Source organism: Silurus meridionalis, chromosome 6, assembly GCF_014805685.1.
Source record: "Silurus meridionalis isolate SWU-2019-XX chromosome 6, ASM1480568v1, whole genome shotgun sequence".
Taxonomy (NCBI): domain Eukaryota; kingdom Metazoa; phylum Chordata; class Actinopteri; order Siluriformes; family Siluridae; genus Silurus; species Silurus meridionalis.
In genome coordinates, this window is record NC_060889.1 from 30,626,956 (window position 1) to 30,646,459 (window position 19,504).

The window sequence follows — 19,504 nt, forward strand, 5'->3', positions numbered from 1 at the left end:
GTGTGTGTGTGTGTGTGTGTGTGTGTGTCACTGAAACAAAAGATGACCTTTGGAGGGGCCGCAGTGCTGTTAAACAATGCAAAATAAAATTTTGTAGCAAAGGTTATCACAGGTTCTATTTATATATTTTGCATATAATTTGAATGTATTATTATTATTATTATTATTATTATTATTATTATTATTGCTGAGTTCGTCTTTTAGGCTGGATATGATTTCCATTCATCTGAGTTTTATAACTGAACAGTAGAGGGTTAGGGGTCTTGCTCGAGGGCCCAGCAGTGGCAGCTTAACAATTCTGCTGATTGAACTCACAACCTTATGATCGACAGTGTATCAGACCCATGATAGTGCTGCATGATTATTATATACACTGCTCAGCCATAACAATACGACCATCTGCCTAATAATGTGTTGATCTTCTGCTGCTAAAACAGCATTAACTTCAGTCGTCTGGCCAGCGTCATTTTCCCTGCTTCAAACACATCAGCTACGAGGACAAAATGTCCACTTGCTGATTCCACTACCAATCTCACAGTCGGATCTACATAAAGGTGATATGCAACGAGGATTGTGCCATTATATGGGGGTGCTCAATAGACAGGAGGTGGAGCTGGAGGTAGCAGAGCTGAAGATGTTGAGATGTTAATTGGGAGTGACGATGATGGACAGGATTAGAAACGAGTTTATTAGAGGGACAGCGCATGTAGGACGTTTTGGAGACAAGGTGAGGGAGGTGAGATTGAGATGGTTTGGACATGTGCAGAGGAGGGACATGGGGTATATCAGTAGGAGAATGCTGAGGATGGAGACACCAGGAAGGAGGAAAAGAGGAAGACTAAGGAGGAGGTTTATGAATGTGGTGAGGGAAGACATGCAGGTAGTTGGTGTGAAAGAGGCAGATGTAGAGGACAGAGGGGTATGGAGACGGATGATCCGCTGTGGCGCCCCCTAATGGGAGAAGTCTAAAGAAGAAGAAGATATGGGGGTGCTCAATGTCTGATAAAAATATATAAAATATATAAAAATAAAAAAGGTGCTTTAAATAAATATTTTGAAAGTTCATGAGTAAATCCAAACCCCCCTGTGACGGGTTTCACTTTCCGATCCGTTCGAATTGAATTCTGTACATTCATTTTTGATTGTTTTTCGGTGCACTGCACAATTTAGACAATTTACGCTACTTGATTTGATTAGCCTGCGTGTCAAATGCAAATCCCGTCTGCGGCGTGACCTTTCTGTAGTTATTTATTGCTAATTTTTTTTTTTACATTTTGGTCCAAAAACATTTTGGACTAAACAGGCACTGATGTTCATTTCAACTTCAAAGAGGTAAAAAAAAAAATCTGATCAGTTTCGTCTATCAGCTGGCAGACGCTTTATTTCGGTCGCTTTATTTGAGAGATGTTTCGGTGTTCGAAAGGAAATAAAAGTTGTCCTACCCACTTGTTGACCTGGTGTCGTCGTCCAAAACACACACACACACACACACACACACACACACACACACACACACACACTCAATACAACTATCAGTCGATAGCAGGCAAGACTTGACATTTCTAATGCGACTATTTAAACCCTTAGTCGGGGACACCCCTACAATGAAGTGAAATACTCTGGGTTTAGATAATAATCTCACAACACGCAAAGGTGAGAGACAAAACCGACTGATTTGACAACCACAGATAAGAAAACCAACGTGGTGCAGAATCCGCCTCTGTATTACCGACATTACAGAGCGGTGCATTAAATGTAAGACTTTTAGCGAGGAATTATTACAATATGCTAAGATATCATTAGAATCAAAACAGGACCTTACAGAGAATAAGAAACGATTTTCTTCCCGTTTATGACCCTGATGATCTCCTACATTAAACTGTACACAAAAAGAAAGAACCCTTTGCACTCTGTTAGTCTCTGGTCTTCTGCACTATAATCCTACTTACCTTCTACCTTGTTCTCTACCCCACTTCTTTTCACAACTCTATAATTACTGCATGATCTCTGTGTAGGATATTTTTTTTACCTTATTTCCGGCTCTGGATTCTGCTCTGAGCAGGTCTCTTCTGCTGTAAAGTGTGGATTCTGAGAGACACCAGTATGTTCCTTTTGTTCCTACGCACTCGGTAAAAGACAAATAAAAATCCCACATAAATTGGACGGTGAATAAGTGTAAGAAAGGTCTGTGTACAGATGAGTCACAAAGATGTGATCAGACTCCCTCACCCCCCACATTTACACATGGAGGTGGAAGTTTCATGGTTTGGGGTTGTTTTGGAGCAGGGAAGGTTCCGGAATGCGAACCACCATCGCTCTCATTCCACACTTCAACACCATGAAGTTCCGTCTGGACTGCGGCTCATGGGAACAGACTTCACCGTACGACAAGACGATGAGTCGAAGCGCACGTCTGAGTTCTGTATGTGTTATTTAGAGAGCAGACAGACGTCTGGAGTGATATTTATCATGGAACCACCTGCCCAGTCACCGCACCTCAATCCTGCTGAACTGCTCTGGGATGTAAGACTCATACTATAAGAGTCAAGAGATGAACTACTATAACCTACTAATATTTTGCGATATATTGTTCGTGCACATCCTGTAAAAAATGAACAAATCACTCTATTAAGGCGACTCGTTCTTCAGAGTCACAGTAAAGATTTTTTTCAAAATGAACAAATCCAAACCCATCACTGTGTATATATACAGTACAGACCAAAAGTTTGGACACACCTTCTCATTCAAAGAGTTTTCTTTATTTTCATGACTATGAAAATTGTAGATTCACACTGAAGGCATCAAAACTATGAATTAACACATGTGGAATTATATATGGAATTATATACATAACAAAAAAGTGTTATATTCTAGGTTCTTCACCTTTTGCTTTGATTACTGCTTTGCACACTCTTGGCATTCTCTTGATGAGCTTCAAGAGGTAGTCACCTGAAATGGTCTTCCAACAGTCTTGAAGGAGTTTCCCGAGAGAACTCTGTGGTCCAGCTCACCCCTAAACCATCTCGATTGGGCTCAGGTCCGGTGACTGTGGAGGCCAGGTCATCTGGCGCAGCACCCCATCACTCGCCTTCTTGGTCAAATAGCCCTTGATGCCTTCAGTGTGACTCTACAATTTTCATAGTCATGAAAATAAAGAAAACTCTTTGAATGAGAAGGTGTGTCCAAACTTTTGGTCTGTACTGTATATATATATATATATATATATATATATATATATATATATATATATATATATATATATATATGTGTGTGTGTGTGTGTGTGTGTGTGTGTGTGTGTGTGTGTGTGTTAGTTTTTTTACACACCCTATATCACATATACTTAATCTAATCTAATCTGATCTACTCAGTGTCACTCACTAATAAACAGATAACATGACGGCCAATTTCACATTTCAGCTTATAGATACCAGACCTTTACAGGGGAAAAACTGCATCACCCAAAAGGGAAATCGGGGGTGGAGGAGGGGGTGTTTGTCAAGACATGGTTCTGGGGTGGGTACCATTTACTTCTATACACACACACACACACACACACACACACACACACACACACACACACACACACACACACACACAGCTCATGTAGTAAATACACACACCCAATTGAAAATACAGATATATACAGAATACAGAAAATTCCGATTCGTCTACTCAATTAATCATCTTCTAAATGGTGAAACCAAAGACCGATTCAGGCCCATTTTAAGGATGTTTTATTAGTGAAGAAATGAGCACATGAATACCACACTTTAATTAACAGCCACACACAAGTCAAATGTTACACTTTTCAAACTGCAGCTGATTTAAAATCAGTCAATACAATAAATATGTAAAGTCGAGTCAAGTGGCTTTCGTAGTCATTTCAACCATATGCAGTTGGAACAGTCAAATAAAAATAAAACACCCTTCCTCTTGGTCTGAGGTGGTCCAAGCTATCTAAGTCATAAGCTCTTGGATGAAGGTGCTCCAGGACTATCAAAGACATACGCTCTTAGATGAAGGTACTCCAGAACTATTTAAGTCATAAGCTCTTAGACCAAGGTGCTACATAACTATCTAAGTCATAACCTCTTGGACCATGTTTCTCCAGAACTATCTAAGTCATAAGCTCTTGGATGAAGGTGCTCCAGAACTATCTAAGACATAAGTTCTTAAATGAAGGTGCTCCAGAACTATCTAAGACATAAGCTCTTGGACCATGTTTCTCCAAAACTAGTTACACACCGGACTACATGATGTGCAAAATACTGACCAGTACACAGAACTACTGTCAATAATAAATCGGTGTATCTTAGACATTACACTGTATACGTTCTGACAAAGCGCTTTGCAGAAGCTGTGAAGAGAGTCGTCCTTCTTCTGTGCAGGACGTGACGTCTAGAGCGGTGGATTTTCCAGGTACACAATGGCCCAAGAATTAAACCGCCCTGACCGCGGTAGCATCCGGGACGTTTCCCAGTAAACAGGGACTTTTTTCTTCCTCGTTATTTTTCCGATATGCATCCAGATATAGTACTTCAATTCACTAATAAACACATTAAGACAAAAGATAACATTCAAATGATTTCTGCCCACCTTTCTGTTCTTTTCCACCACACGGGCGAGTCGATTCCAGCCCTACCCTGCTGTCTTTTCTTCATGCCGCTCAGGTTTTTTTCCATGCTCTCATTACAATGCTCTTAAACTCTGAATGATGTAACTAACCACTGCATCACTGAGTATTTCTCACTTTTTCACACCTGCTGTTTGTGGCTTCACCCGCTGCTGAATGCTGAGTGTTCGAGTGTTGATATGGCAATGACGGGCATTTCCTCCCTTCTATGTGATCAAACTCTAAATACAAAACCGTAAACACCTGCAGATGGGGTCGAATTTTATTGAAGACTAAATTAAGCTTTATAAGTGAATTATTGGAGGATGATATATTTACTCAGTTTAATTAATATAACAAAAATATATATATAATTTTATTTTTATAAAATATTATGTGTGTGTATCGTTACACCCTTAATATATATATATATATATATATACAGTGGTGTGGAGAAGTGTTTGCCCCTTCCTGATTTCTTATTTTTTTGCATGTTTGTCACACTTTAATGTTTCAGATCATCAAACTCATTTTAATATTATTAAAAGTTGTCCACTTGTGTATTAAAATGAGTTTGATGATCTTGGATTTAATTTTCCCTCAATAATAAAAACCTTCATTTAAAACTGCATGTTGTGTTCACTTGTGTAACTTTTACTAATATTTATATACCAACTACTTGTTCGGTACTCGACATTTTCTGCACTCGTCACGAGTTCTGGAATGAATTACTGATGATTACAGAGGTGTATATAAAAATATTTTATATATGTTACAAGAAAAGTCACAGCAAGGAAATGCTCCCATACATGTGATTTGACTGACGCCGGAGCCTTTTGATTTCTTCTGCTTCTTCGCCAGCCGATGTTGTTGTCATATCCCATTTACTTGAACACCTGACGCTCTGTGTAGTTACGAAATTGCTTCTAAGCAAAATCAACGGAAAAACAAATTGTCTTTCACACAGCGATCGTTTAAGTTTAAGATTAATCTGCAAGTAAAAAAATAACCAATTTATCCTCGGGTGACGTGACCCATGAGTCCTGATCTGTATGGATTAACTGTGATCCTTTAAACCCCTAATATATAGAGAGTATATATATATATATATATTTATAAAACTGAAGTTTTTATCTTAATTCACTCTCCATCCACAGTGTCGTTTTCAAACATTTCCGAAAAATGCCTGATTCATACTGAAACTTCTGTAAAGGCTGTACCGCTCACACACGTGTAAAACTGTAAAAAGCTTCAGCTTGAGTCATTTCTCTCAGGTGTGTATTTCATTCTTGGCACTTTGCTGTGAAGCGACAATTTTGACGTGAAGTGTCAGTTTTTTTTTCATGGAAGACAAAACAGTGGAGTTGTTTCAATGCAAAACAACGTGGTATGAAAACATTTGGAAACTCTGTTTACAAGTAAGCACTAAATTTATCTACATCATCTTCAGACTATCACCGTCAAAACAGCCCCCTTGCACAGCGATACGGCGCTCCCAGAGTTCCTGCCACTTCTGGAATGTTTCCTGGAAGTCATCTTAACGAAACGTGTCAAGCTCCTTCTGCGATTCGCACTGGAGCTCCGCAACTGTGTCAAAATGATGAACTTTGAGTCGGATCTTCATCTTTGGAAAGAGGTTTAAGTCCGCAGGAACCAAATCTGACTGACTTATGAAGGTCGGTGCTCCCTTTGACTGTGCGTGCAGCCTTGGGCTGCCATCTATTGTATCAAAGTCTATAAACCTTTTGATACCACCTTGTACATTTACATTCAGCAGACATCAGAGCAACTAATAGTTATTTATACAACTGAGCAGTTAAAGGTTAAGGGCCTTGTTCAAGGGCCAAGCAGTGGCAGCCTGGTGGTGCTGGGATTTGAATTTATAACCTTTACCCACTTGTCTAACAGCTTTCCCATCGAGCGTCCATCTAAACCCAAACATCCGACTAGAAACAAATCAGCTCGTTTGAATATCTCCATTTTCTCTGTCCATGCTACAAAGCCAAAACAGCACTTTTGGAAAGCCTCGAAGATTGCATTGCATGCTAAGAATGTGTTTTTAAACACCACATTTAATCTCCTGGAAGATGTTTCACTAAAGTGTGGCCACAGGGGTGTTTTTAAAGTCAGATAATGATGTAGGTGAGGTGAGGAGGCCTGGAGTGCAGTCAATGTTCACATTCATCCCACAGACGATCACGTGGGTAGAGGTTAGAGCTCTATAGCAGGCCACAAAGTCAAAGTCATGTTATACAACTGTGTGGATAGAAGATTTTTACCAGTTTGACAAATAACCACGTAGTCTGGTGTCCCATTTATTTTGTATTTCTAACAGCCCATAAGTGGGAATTGATTTAGCAGACAATCCACATAAACAAATGTGTGTTAAGAATGTGTATTCGCTGCTGTGTTATTATGTAAACCTTTATACAAGTATTTATGTACTTAAACTGAATATTTGTGTTCTGACTCAAGAATCAAATTTGCATTGATTGTTTGCCTTTATACTACAAAACTAATGAACTGATAAAATTAAGAATTTTGAACTATTTCTGACTTCCCCTTTATTTATCCCCCCAATGCCTTTACTGTAATGTACATTGTTAAAAGGGTTGGGGGGACTTTTTAAAACCGAGTCGACTAACAATGCCGCAGACCTGCAGTGTTTCCTTTCGGTGTTTGTGAAACTTCTTCTTTTTTTGCACAATAAGATGCTGAGTGTTCTCGTTCTCATCAAACCACTCCTCCACCCCCTACTCTTCCTTTCTTGACCACAAATAGGACTGCAAAAAGCTGCAGCAAGCAGATTTTGCACTTCAGCCTCCACTCTCTTTGTTAAATTACATATGTCATATTTTACCCTGTAAAAAAAGCAAAACTCTAAGTTTTTTTTTATGATTTTTTTTTCAGTTTTTTTTTCTTAGTAGTTTGACGTCTACCATATCATGAACCTGAATTATATAATCAGAGAGCACAACAAGCAAACAAAAAAATGTGCATAACGTCTACTACGAACAAGCGTGTCGCTGCAATGCATTTTCCATCCTATGCTATAGGAGTAAATACAGATTAAACACCATTATAACAAAGCACGCAAAATAAACAAACAATTAATAACTACATCAAAATATTTATATTTATATCCTTAAAAATTGACTCTATATGAAACATCAATTACAGAAAAAAAAGGTTGTGTATAAATACAACCCTTGAAAATGAATAAAAATACAGCCAGTGTCAATATTTGTATATATGTTGATATTTGTATAGTTTTATTGTGAAGTCAAAGAAAAAAATTCCTGTCTGTCTCTGGGTCACATGACACAAGACACTTGCGCTTTGAAGGTGGAGGGGGAAGTACGCTACGACGCTGTTAAAAATCATTTTGTTGGTCATGACGTTTATATAATACGAGTCGCTTTATGCCTGCTGCATGTGATCAATATTGCACAATTACTACTATGTTTATTATCAGATCTGTAGTCATATTTGGAGCTATTATGATAAGTCATTGAGGGCAATATGTTTGTAACATATCATAAACTAGTATTAAACAAAGTGTAAACAACAGCTACAGTATAATATATAAACAAGATCCCTGTGAAATGACTTGTTCATCTACCTGTAACTATAAAAGTGACCATTAGGTGGCTCAGATTGAGTCCGATTTATACATTAAAATTGTAACATTAATTATCTTTGACAATAGCTTCTGTCGAGCAGTGGGATATATCAGGCAGCGAGTAAACAATCAGTTTTCAAAGTTGACATACAGGGCACATCCAAACAGCAGGGGGTTGTGGGGTTTACCCCGATTTGAAAGGGTTAGTCCCTATCAACAAAGGAGAACCAGTGACCCAGTGAGATGGTCATGGGCGCTCACAGGTCTTCTGGTCTGATTCCACAGAAGAGCTGAAAAGGTTCATGCTGTTCTTCTTCTCCGTTATACCTTTGATATATCCATCCATTCTGTCCTCTGCCCTCCATTATCTTGTCTGCCAGAATTTTCGCTCTGCCAAACTGTATTGCTCAGATTATTGGTATTTTGGCTCTCGGACGGTTGATCCAGTACTCTTCTGGTCTGCTGTGTTTTTTGTCTGTTTTTATTGACCTCTGTTTTTGTCTGCCCTCCATTGCTCCTTACCTATGTGGATTTTTCCTGGAATTTTCTGCATTAAAGAACTTTATTATATTCCGGTTTGGGCCCTTTTTTGTCGCATTACTGAGTGTTACAGATTGCTGTGTGTGGAGTTATGCTGCAGTCAGAGAAAACGTGCATTTACATTTATAGCATTTGGCAGAAGTTCTTGTTCAGAGTGACTTACGACAGAGAAGTGCGGTGCTCAAGGGTCCAGCAGTGGCAGATTGGTGATTGGACCTTCTGGTCCAAAGTCAATGGCTTAAGACTGAGCTACCACCTCCTTGCACAATGCTGTGCACCACCCAAAGGGACATGTGAGCATCAGACCTGGTCCATGGATGATGCACATTTTCTTTTGCATCATATGCATTGCTTGGTGCAGGCATGGCTTACCTGGTGAAGAAATAGCGCTACTGAAAGAAGGCAAGCCAGTGGAGGCAGTGTGATAACCTGGATTGTGTTCTGCTAGTAAACCTTGGGTCCTGGCATCCATGTGGATGTTATTATAATGCGGCATAAACAGACTAAATACACCTTCTTATGGTAAAAGCATTCCCTAAAATCAGTGTCATACTTCAGACTTCACATTCCCCAGATTTCAATCCAATTGAGCATCTGAGGACTTGAAAAACAAACAATTCCGATTGATGGAGGCTCCATATCACAACTTGTAGGATCTTCTGCTATGTCTAGGTGCCAGATACCACAGAGAATCTAAGCCTTGAGTCCAAGCCTTGACAGTTTTTTTTTCAGTGCCCCTGGGAATACAATATTAAGCATGTTATTTCTGATCAGTGTATAACTATATAATGGTATATACACCCCATTACTCCATTTCACACACTTCTTTATGTCTTCTGTCTTTTTTTTTCTAAGAAAGAGGGCACAGTGTGTTCTTCTTAACGGATGGACCAAGTGGATTTGATTGAAAAGAGAAACAGTTTTTGTTTGCACCCGTAGAGCTGTGTGTGTTAACCTACTTCAGGCTATGAATTGCTTTCAGGATGACCGTAAAATGCAACGTTCACGGCATTTGCTAGACAAAGCTATTTAGAAAGATCTCCATCCAACACCTTTAAATACTAAGCTACCACTTTCCTGCACATGACCTGCAAAGTGAAAACATTTGAATAGTGTTTAGATTTCTGCGAAAAATTGTATTGAATTGAGACATGTTTAGAAACTATAACATCCTTGAATGATTAATAAACCTGTGTTTATTCTGTACTATTGTCTGACCTTCTGAAAATCACCTGGATTTTGGTTGCTGTAGTTTGTGATTGTGTTTTGAAGGTGACAGTTACAAATTGCTCCAAAATGCTCCACATAGTTTATGTTTCGATGATATTATGCATGTGTGTTTAGCACGATTTCTATGAGGCTAGTTTGGCTTCGAAGTGTTAAACGCCACTCTTTTCTTTTCCGCTTTGGTGAAAACCACAGCCGGTGCTTTTTTTTTTTTTTTTTTTTTCTCTCAGTCAAGGTGGAACATTTTCTTGCCTACAAACCTCCCCTTCACTCAAACCACACTCTCCCCTGCTCCCCTGCTCTCACATTATATAAACCCAAGACTCAGGTAAAAATTTGCATTGTAACATTATACAATACATATCTTCATAACTTCTTCATCCTCAACGCCATCAGCGACCATGATCTCTCGTCCTGTTCTGATACTTCTGCTGGTTTTTGGCTGCCTGCAGTACTACGCAATGGGCAACAGTAAGATTGTTTTTATCTCTCATTGAGCGCTTGCATTTGCAAAATTTTATGATTTTTTCAGCTACATATAAATTTTGCATGTTTATTTGAAGAAATTTTTGAAAATGACTCGAATATTATGTCATAAAAACAATATATATATATATATATTGCTTTATAACTCTTGTCCAGTTACCTCAACTCACATACTTGATCGGGTTTCAGGCCCATTGCTAAATTTCTTGAAAGTTAGTTTTTTCTATCTGTTTATTACACTCTTCAGCTCAAAGTCATTGTTACGTTTCGAGCTAAAAAGCAAAACAATTTAAAGCGTCTGACTGAAATTCGGAATGTAGAAAGTCTTTATCTTCTTACGCAATTTAAATAGTTTAATAAAAAAACAATCACTGCAAAGCCTGTTGGAGAAAGCTTTAATAATAAAAAGAAATAAATACAATACATTAAGAAAAGAACAGGCCTTCTATATCTCATCAATGCCTTGGGTGGTTCCATGAAATTCCGGAGTAACAACGGGAGATTTGAGGATGATTTGGACTGTAGTTAACGTCAACAGTCTGCTACACTGACTCAGGACTACAGTTCGCTTCTGATCTCCATCACTGCACCTCAACATTGTATATCTGTAATAAATGGACATTCGGTGCAACCCAGATGAGGATGAGGTTCCCTCTTGAGTCTGGTTCCTCTCAAGGTTTCTTCCTTCTGCATCTCGGGGAGTTTTTCCTTCCCCACAGTCGCCACCGGCTCGCTCATCAGGGACAAACTTACACTTATAAAGAACATATTCATTTTTTATCACCACATTAACTGTGTAAAGCTGCTCTGAGACAATGTTCATTGTTAAAAGTCTGTGTTTGAAGGCATTCACTTGCTGAAGTGTTTCATAAATGGATACGTTTCTTCTCATTCAAACACGTTCCATATTACTAATAAAAATGTGACTTATTTATAATACAAAGAAAATCAATGTAGACATTTATTAGGCTATTTCTCATTTCTCAAGTGTTTTTCCCAATAATAAATGAATGAAAAATCTTTTTCCAGCTGCAAAAGGACCAGAGGACTGCTGTTTCAAATTCTTCCTGAAGCCGATACCTGTGAGGGCCATTCAAAAGTACGAGAATACGAGCAACGACTGCCCGAAAAGTGGAGTCATGTGAGTACATTTGAGTTCATTTCCAATAATAAGATAATAAGATTTTGGTGATAAACACGGTACACTGATTTACTGTTTATCTTTCCTTTCCAGTTTCACTACCCAGAATTCCAGTCGCATCTGCGCGGACCCAGGATTTAAGTGGGTGCAGCGGGCCATTGATTTAGTCGACCAGCGCATGTATGATAACTAAACTAAACTCAGCCCTGCTGTTTAAACCCATTTACCGCTAATCAAGAAATCTCTATTGAATGTATCAGAAATAAAATGGTCTAATGAAATAACGCTTTTCATTATATATCACCTTTTCCTAAAAAAATAAGCTGAATATTATTCCTTATATCTTTTCTTAAAGTACTTTATCATTTATTGATGCTTTTCTCTCTCTGATAAAATAAAGCCATATAAAAAAAATACAAGTTTTAAATGATTTTTTATTCAAATACACACCCACATCATCAGTAGCAGCTGATGAACACAAGACAAGTAGCACAGGTTATGCTTCATACTTGCTGATCAGGAGATACGACTATATATATGTTTACATTTATGTAAACAACGTTCCTAGGTTCTCCCACACCACCCTCAGCTGGCCCCAGGTTCAAAACATTGATATTTTCCTACAAAGTCAAAAATTGACCAGCACCTCTTTACATCACAGCAATTATCTGCATTACTAATCCATCTGATCCCTAATACCATTCTAGATCTGTCAAATTCGGCGAACATGACAAGTGCACCCTCTTTTTTTTTCTTGGATTCAGGTCTAGGATTTGGCTAGACCATTCTGAAAAATAAGCCATTAAGGGTCAGCAAGTACCTAATGCTCTGGAGAAATTAATGCTGCCACCATGAATGCTACACCATGGGTATTTTTTTTCTTTGGTTATGTGCGTTGTTTTGCACACACACAAAAACGCTATTTTGGAATGAATGCACTTTTTGGAAATGGTGTCCCATTTTGTCACATGGTTTCAGGATTTCACATGGGTTTGGGGTTTTGATATATTATTCAAAAAATGGGTTCCATCTGCCTGCCATATTTTATAGCGTATGAGAGATGGGGGGATCACATGCAGAAAAAAATCTATTCTACAGATCCTTAAACGTTGCCGTGTTTTTGGTTATGGTGCTCCATTTTCCCCTATTTATTGATGATGCCCTTGTTCTATGGTACATATTTTAATTTTCCTGTACTTTTCAATACGTACCACATGTGCTCTATGAGCCTCGTTGCACACCATGACTTCAGGAGTCAAATAAAATCAAGATTATGTCATGGACATCCTACAAAAAAAATAAATAAATAAATAAAAAAGATCAAAATATTTTCCTTGATGACAGCTGTATGATAATTACTTTTAAACATACACCCGAATTCACAGAAGGCAAAATGTCACAGGTTTAACTATGTCTGAAAACCACAAGGAAAATAAAGCAAATATAAAAAGGAACGGCTTGTTAAGTTTACCGTATAAATTGTTCAATTGTTGCCACCTATTGGACAGGTTCTGATACTACATCACTTAAAGATCCATATATAATGCGTTTTGGTTGTGGGTATCTAACTTTTTTATTGGTTTCCATTTAATTTAGGATCAAACAACCCAAGAAGTTATTATATGTAGGGACAGATTCCTGCATGAGAGAGTGCATTGAGAGAGTAAAATATTTTATTGACAGCTATAAAGCTTAGATATTTCTAATGCTAATAAAGTCTAATTTCGTGCATTTTGACTTTTTTAGCCTGTTAAAGAGTTGGATCCTTGTGCTAAACATTGTCAAAGTAAAAAAAAAAAAATAGAAAAACCTTTTTTAGTATGACCCTTCAACTACTGCCACTCAAAACACCTCTTGATGAATGATGTCCAACATCTCTGTGGCAGATTTGCCCAGTTTTTAACAAAATGTCATATTTGCTCTTTGTTCAACTTGCTGGCCGTGATGAAGTTGCAGATGTGGTAAAGCACGTGGTCAGAACAGCACCAGTGACCATTGAGAGCATCTTGAGCAGCTGCATTACTGCCTGGTTTGGGACCTGCGCCGTCTCGGATCTCAAGACCCTACAGAGGATAGTGAGGACAGCTGAGAAGATCATCGGAGTCTCTCTCCCCTCTTGGATGGACATTTACACCACATGCTGCATCTGCAAACAATGCTCCAACAGCATTGTGGATGACCCCACAAACCCCTTACAGTGTATTTGTCCTACACTGTCTTGTGTTGTCTTATGCACTGTTTGCACCAGGTTGCACACAATGCACTTTATATGGTCTAATGGTCTGAAACTGATCCATGGTCTTCATCATTCCCTGGGATGTGCATGTGCATCTCTGATCATCAGTGTAGACACCGCCTTCCTTTGCTAAAAGATATCTAATACCGGTCTGTTTTGTATTGTGGTAAGTCTGAGTGTGGTCAGCTCTTCGCCGATACAACATTAACATGTGTGTCAAATTCTTAGTAGCATTGACCGTTATTGTGGAATTTTTCTTCAAGTTATGAGATGGTGAAGGCACATATGCTGTTAAAAAGGACCATGCTATTATTATGGCTTAAAAAATACACATGCCTGTGCATTTAACTAAATACTATGGTCCAGGTCCATCCATATTGGCCTACTATCCTTCTGTAAATGGTCAAAATAATGGATATGTGTATAATAAACAGGTATGTGTCCTCATTAGAATGGTATTTATAATCGATCAATAGGAGGGGTTATCTGTATCATTACCACTTGTTATACTAATCTCTCCATTCCAAATCACTGTAAATTGTTGTTAAAACAATAATGGGTATTCAAATGTTAGATTTTATTATGTCTGAGCTAAAAGTATTTCTAGGAGGAGTCTTCGATGCAATCTACGATGGTCATGGTGTCCTGTCACATGGCTCACAACATGGCATTCGACTCAGGTGAATACATTGTGACTTATAATCAGACAGAGCTTCACTAATGGCTCTGCTATTTAAGCAGGAGAATGAACCGGTTTGCTGAGAAGTTCAAAACACCTAAAGGTCATCTAGCATTGATTCATTCGGCACATTCTCCACCGCCAGAGTAGCGTTGGTGGTATAGTGGTGAGCATAGCTGTCTTCTAAGCAGTTGACCCGGGTTCGATTCCCGGCCAATGCAAAACCTTTAGTGATTATGTTCAGTTGCCAAAGTAACAACCTCTAAGCAGTCTTGCTTTTATTTGCTTCCCTTGAACACTTGCCGTTTGTGAATTAGATGGACCCGCCTCCCATCATAGACACCGGCAAAACATTTCAAAATCACTTGGCTTCTTCATGTTTGTGATGAGACCTCTGTCTTTCCCACCAACAGCCAACCCTCTAGTAGGTGTTATGGGTTTGAAAAGCAAATATATGTCAATGTGATGTCTGATCTAAAGAAAATACTTGATTATGCTACATTATGCATTTGATTTGCATGGTGGCAAGATCACAAAGGAGTAATTGTTTGACTGTTAGAGGAGGACCTTGTCCTATAGAAATGAAAGTGGGACAGACACTGAAGCAGGCTCAAAAAGTTCACCTTTGTCTGCGCCGTGAGCGTTTGTTTGTAGGTTGTACCTTTAAAGAACTACACCACGGAAACAATATAAAATAAAGTTTTCAAATTTCTCTAATGCTGCCGAGTAACACAGTTTACAGGCCTAAGAAAGTAACGCTAGCTTCAAAAACACAACCTTGTTTCTGCCTGGTGTCGAACCAGGGACCTTTCGCGTGTGAGGCGAACGTGATGACCACTACACTACAGAAACTACGAAAGCTGAACTTTTATTCTCTAGATTTTTGTTTGTTTTCTGACATTGACTGGCGCAGCAGACTCAAACTGTTGAAAGGACCAAAAGTCAAAAGTGTCAAGAGCTCAAAGAACAAAACTGTTTCTGCCCGGTTTCGAACCGGGGACCTTTCGCGTGTTAGGCGAACGTGATGACCACTACACTACAGAAACTACTACGGGTAAAAAAGCTTCTTGGTCACTGTTTGCACTTTTGCATACATTCGCAGTTGCAGTTGAGCAGGAGAATGAACCGGTTTGCTGAGAAGTTCAAAACGACTAACGTTCTTCTAGCATGGATTCATTCGGCAACGGTCGCCCTCCAGCAGGGTGGCGTTGGTGGTATAGTGGTGAGCATAGCTGCCTTCCAAGCAGTTGACCCGGGTTCGATTCCCGGCCAATGCAAAACCTTTAGTGATTATGTTCAGTTGCCAAAGTAACAACCTCTAAGCAGTCTTGCTTTTATTTGCTTCCCTTGAACACTTGCCGTTTGTGAATTAGATGGACCCGCCTCCCATCATAGACACCGGCAAAACATTTCAAAATCACTTGGCTTCTTCATGTTTGTGATGAGACCTTTGTCTTTCCCACCAACAGCCAACCCTCTAGTAGGTGTTATGGGTTTGAAAAGCAAATATATGTCAATGTGATGTCTGATCTAAAGAAAATACTTGATTATGCTACATTATGCATTTGATTTGCATGGTGGCAAGATCACAAAGGAGTAATTGTTTGACTGTTAGAGGAGGACCTTGTCCTATAGAAATGAAAGTGGGACAGACACTGAAGCAGGCTCAAAAAGTTCACCTTTGTCTGCCCCGTGAGCGTTTGTTTGTAGGTTGTACCTTTAAAGAACTACACCACGGAAACAATATAAAAGAAAGTTTTTCAAATTTCTCTAATGCTGCCGAGTAACACAGTTTACAGGCCTAAGAAAGTAACGCTAGCTTCAAAAAGACAGCCTTGTTTCTGCCTGGTGTCGAACCAGGGACCTTTCGCGTGTGAGGCGAACGTGATGACCACTACACTACAGAAACTACGAAAGCTGAACTTTTATTCTCTAGATTTTGGTTTGTTTTCTGACATTGACTGGCGCAGCAGACTCAAACTGTTGAAAGGACCAAAAGTCAAAAGTGTCAAGAGCTCAAAGAACAAAACTGTTTCTGCCCGGTTTCGAACCGGGGACCTTTCGCGTGTTAGGCGAACGTGATGACCACTACACTACAGAAACTACCGCGGGTGAAAAAAGCTTCTTGGTCACTGTTTGCACTTTTGCATACATTCGCAGTTCAAGTTGAACAGGAGAATGAACCGGTTGGCTGAGAAGTTCAAAACGACTAACGTTCTTCTAGCATGGATTCATTCGGCAACGTTCGCCCCCACTAGCGTGGCGTTGGTGGTATAGTGGTGAGCATAGCTGCCTTCCAAGCAGTTGACCCGGGTTCGATTCCCGGCCAATGCAAAACCTTTAGTGATTATGTTCAGTTGCCAAAGTAACAACCTCTAAGCAGTCTTGCTTCTATTTGCTTCCCTTGAACACTTGCCGTTTGTGAATTAGATGGACCCGCCTCCCATCATAGACACCGGCAAAACATTTCAAAATCACTTGGCTTCTTCATGTTTGTGATGAGACCTTTGTCTTTCCCACCAACAGCCAACCCTCTAGTAGGTGTTATGGGTTTGAAAAGCAAATATATGTCAATGTGATGTCTGATCTAAAGAAAATACTTGATTATGCTACATTATGCATTTGATTTGCATGGTGGCAAGATCACAAAGGAGTAATTGTTTGACTGTTAGAGGAGGACCTTGTCCTATAGAAATGAAAGTGGGACAGACACTGAAGCAGGCTCAAAAAGTTCACCTTTGTCTGCCCTTGTGAGCGTTTGTTTGTAGGTTGTACCTTTAAAGAACTACACCACGGAAACAATATAAAAGAAAGTTTTTCAAATTTCTCTAATGCTGCCGAGTAACACAGTTTACAGGCCTAAGAAAGTAACGCTAGCTTCAAAAACACAACCTTGTTTCTGCCTGGTGTCGAACCAGGGACCTTTCGCGTGTGAGGCGAACGTGATGACCACTACACTACAGAAACTACGAAAGCTGAACTTTTATTCTCTAGATTTGTGTTTGTTTTCTGACATTGACTGGCGCAGCAGACTCAAACTGTTGAAAGGACCAAAAGTCAAAAGTGTCAAGAGCTCAAAGAACAAAACTGTTTCTGCCCGGTTTCGAACCGGGGACCTTTCGCGTGTTAGGCGAACGTGATGACCACTACACTACAGAAACTACTACGGGTAAAAAAGCTTCTTGGTCACTGTTTGCACTTTTGCATACATTCGCAGTTCAAGTTGAACAGGAGAATGAACCGGTTGGCTGAGAAGTTCAAAACGACTAACGTTCTTCTAGCATGGATTCATTCGGCAACGTTCGCCCCCGCTAGCGTGGCGTTGGTGGTATAGTGGTGAGCATAGCTGCCTTCCAAGCAGTTGACCCGGGTTCGATTCCCGGCCAATGCAAAACCTTTAGTGATTATGTTCAGTTGCCAAAGTAACAACCTCTAAGCAGTCTTGCTTTTATTTGCTTCCCTTGAACACTTGCCGTTTGTGAATTAGATGGACCCGCCTCCCATCATAGACACCGGCAAAACATTTCAAAATCACTTGGCTTCTTCATGTTTGTGATGAGACCTTTGTCTTTCCCACCAACAGCCAACCCTCTAGTAGGTGTTATGGGTTTGAAAAGCAAATATATGTCAATGTGATGTCTGATCTAAAGAAAATACTTGATTATGCTACATTATGCATTTGATTTGCATGGTGGCAAGATCACAAAGGAGTAATTGTTTGACTGTTAGAGGAGGACCTTGTCCTATAGAAATGAAAGTGGGACAGACACTGAAGCAGGCTCAAAAAGTTCACCTTTGTCTGCCCCGTGAGCGTTTGTTTGTAGGTTGTACCTTTAAAGAACTACACCACGGAAACAATATAAAAGAAAGTTTTTCAAATTTCTCTAATGCTGCCGAGTAACACAGTTTACAGGCCTAAGAAAGTAACGCTAGCTTCAAAAAGACAGCCTTGTTTCTGCCTGGTGTCGAACCAGGGACCTTTCGCGTGTGAGGCGAACGTGATGACCACTACACTACAGAAACTACGAAAGCTGAACTTTTATTCTCTAGATTTGTGTTTGTTTTCTGACATTGACTGGCGCAGCAGACTCAAACTGTTGAAAGGACCAAAAGTCAAAAGTGTCAAGAGCTCAAAGAACAAAACTGTTTCTGCCCGGTTTCGAACCGGGCACCTTTCGCGTGTTAGGCAAACGTGATGACCACTACACTACAGAAACTACTACGGGTTAAAAAGCTTCTTGGTCACTGTTTGCACTTTTGCATACATTCGCAGTTCAAGTTGAACAGGAGAATGAACCGGTTGGCTGAGAAGTTCAAAACGACTAACGTTCTTCTAGCATGGATTCATTCGGCAACGTTCGCCCCCGCTAGCGTGGCGTTGGTGGTATAGTGGTGAGCATAGCTGCCTTCCAAGCAGTTGACCCGGGTTCGATTCCGGCCAATGCAAAACCTTTAGTGATTATGTTCAGTTGCCAAAGTAACAACCTCTAAGCAGTCTTGCTTTTATTTGCTTCCCTTGAACACTTGCCGTTTGTGAATTAGATGGACCCGCCTCCATCATAGACACCGGCAAAACATTTCAAAATCACTTGGCTTCTTCATGTTTGTGATGAGACCTTTGTCTTTCCCACCAACAGCCAACCCTCTAGTAGGTGTTATGGGTTTGAAAAGCAAATATATGTCAATGTGATGTCTGATCTAAAGAAAATACTTGATTATGCTACATTATGCATTTGATTTGCATGGTGGCAAGATCACAAAGGAGTAATTGTTTGACTGTTAGAGGAGGACCTTGTCCTATAGAAATGAAAGTGGGACAGACACTGAAGCAGGCTCAAAAAGTTCACCTTTGTCTGCCCGTGAGCGTTGTTTGTAGGTTGTACCTTTAAAGAACTACACCACGGAAACAATATAAAAGAAAGTTTTCAAATTTCTAATGCTGCCGAGTAACACAGTTTA

The 19,504-nt window shown here is 39.6% G+C and overlaps 1 protein-coding gene and 13 non-coding genes across 14 annotated transcripts; 6 read left to right on the top strand and 8 right to left on the bottom strand.

Annotated features, from left to right (window-relative positions):
• The first annotated feature begins 10,322 nt into the window (after positions 1 to 10,322).
• Positions 10,323 to 11,859, top strand: LOC124387727 (regakine-1-like). Its single transcript, XM_046852248.1, has 3 exons — positions 10,323 to 10,474; positions 11,519 to 11,630; positions 11,724 to 11,859. Exons 1-3 carry the CDS (start codon positions 10,405 to 10,407, stop codon positions 11,821 to 11,823), a joined length of 282 nt encoding a protein of 93 aa, XP_046708204.1. The 5' UTR covers positions 10,323 to 10,404; the 3' UTR covers positions 11,824 to 11,859.
• A 2,835-nt stretch (positions 11,860 to 14,694) lies between these two features.
• On the top strand, positions 14,695 to 14,766 carry trnar-ucu. The gene has a single exon. It is a non-coding gene; the product is annotated as a tRNA-Arg (tRNA).
• A 558-nt stretch (positions 14,767 to 15,324) lies between these two features.
• On the bottom strand, positions 15,325 to 15,397 carry trnav-cac. Its single transcript has one exon. It is a non-coding gene; the product is annotated as a tRNA-Val (tRNA).
• Positions 15,398 to 15,518: 121 nt separating this feature from the next.
• Positions 15,519 to 15,591, bottom strand: trnav-aac. Its single transcript has one exon. It is a non-coding gene; the product is annotated as a tRNA-Val (tRNA).
• A 159-nt stretch (positions 15,592 to 15,750) lies between these two features.
• Positions 15,751 to 15,822, top strand: trnag-ucc. Its single transcript has one exon. It is a non-coding gene; the product is annotated as a tRNA-Gly (tRNA).
• Positions 15,823 to 16,381: 559 nt separating this feature from the next.
• Positions 16,382 to 16,454, bottom strand: trnav-cac. Its single transcript has one exon. It is a non-coding gene; the product is annotated as a tRNA-Val (tRNA).
• A 121-nt stretch (positions 16,455 to 16,575) lies between these two features.
• Positions 16,576 to 16,648, bottom strand: trnav-aac. The gene has a single exon. It is a non-coding gene; the product is annotated as a tRNA-Val (tRNA).
• A 159-nt stretch (positions 16,649 to 16,807) lies between these two features.
• Positions 16,808 to 16,879, top strand: trnag-ucc. Its single transcript has one exon. It is a non-coding gene; the product is annotated as a tRNA-Gly (tRNA).
• Positions 16,880 to 17,439: 560 nt separating this feature from the next.
• Positions 17,440 to 17,512, bottom strand: trnav-cac. Its single transcript has one exon. It is a non-coding gene; the product is annotated as a tRNA-Val (tRNA).
• Positions 17,513 to 17,633: 121 nt separating this feature from the next.
• Positions 17,634 to 17,706, bottom strand: trnav-aac. The gene has a single exon. It is a non-coding gene; the product is annotated as a tRNA-Val (tRNA).
• Positions 17,707 to 17,864: 158 nt separating this feature from the next.
• Positions 17,865 to 17,936, top strand: trnag-ucc. The gene has a single exon. It is a non-coding gene; the product is annotated as a tRNA-Gly (tRNA).
• Positions 17,937 to 18,495: 559 nt separating this feature from the next.
• Positions 18,496 to 18,568, bottom strand: trnav-cac. The gene has a single exon. It is a non-coding gene; the product is annotated as a tRNA-Val (tRNA).
• Positions 18,569 to 18,689: 121 nt separating this feature from the next.
• Positions 18,690 to 18,762, bottom strand: trnav-aac. The gene has a single exon. It is a non-coding gene; the product is annotated as a tRNA-Val (tRNA).
• A 158-nt stretch (positions 18,763 to 18,920) lies between these two features.
• On the top strand, positions 18,921 to 18,991 carry trnag-ucc. The gene has a single exon. It is a non-coding gene; the product is annotated as a tRNA-Gly (tRNA).
• The last annotated feature ends 513 nt before the right edge of the window (positions 18,992 to 19,504 follow it).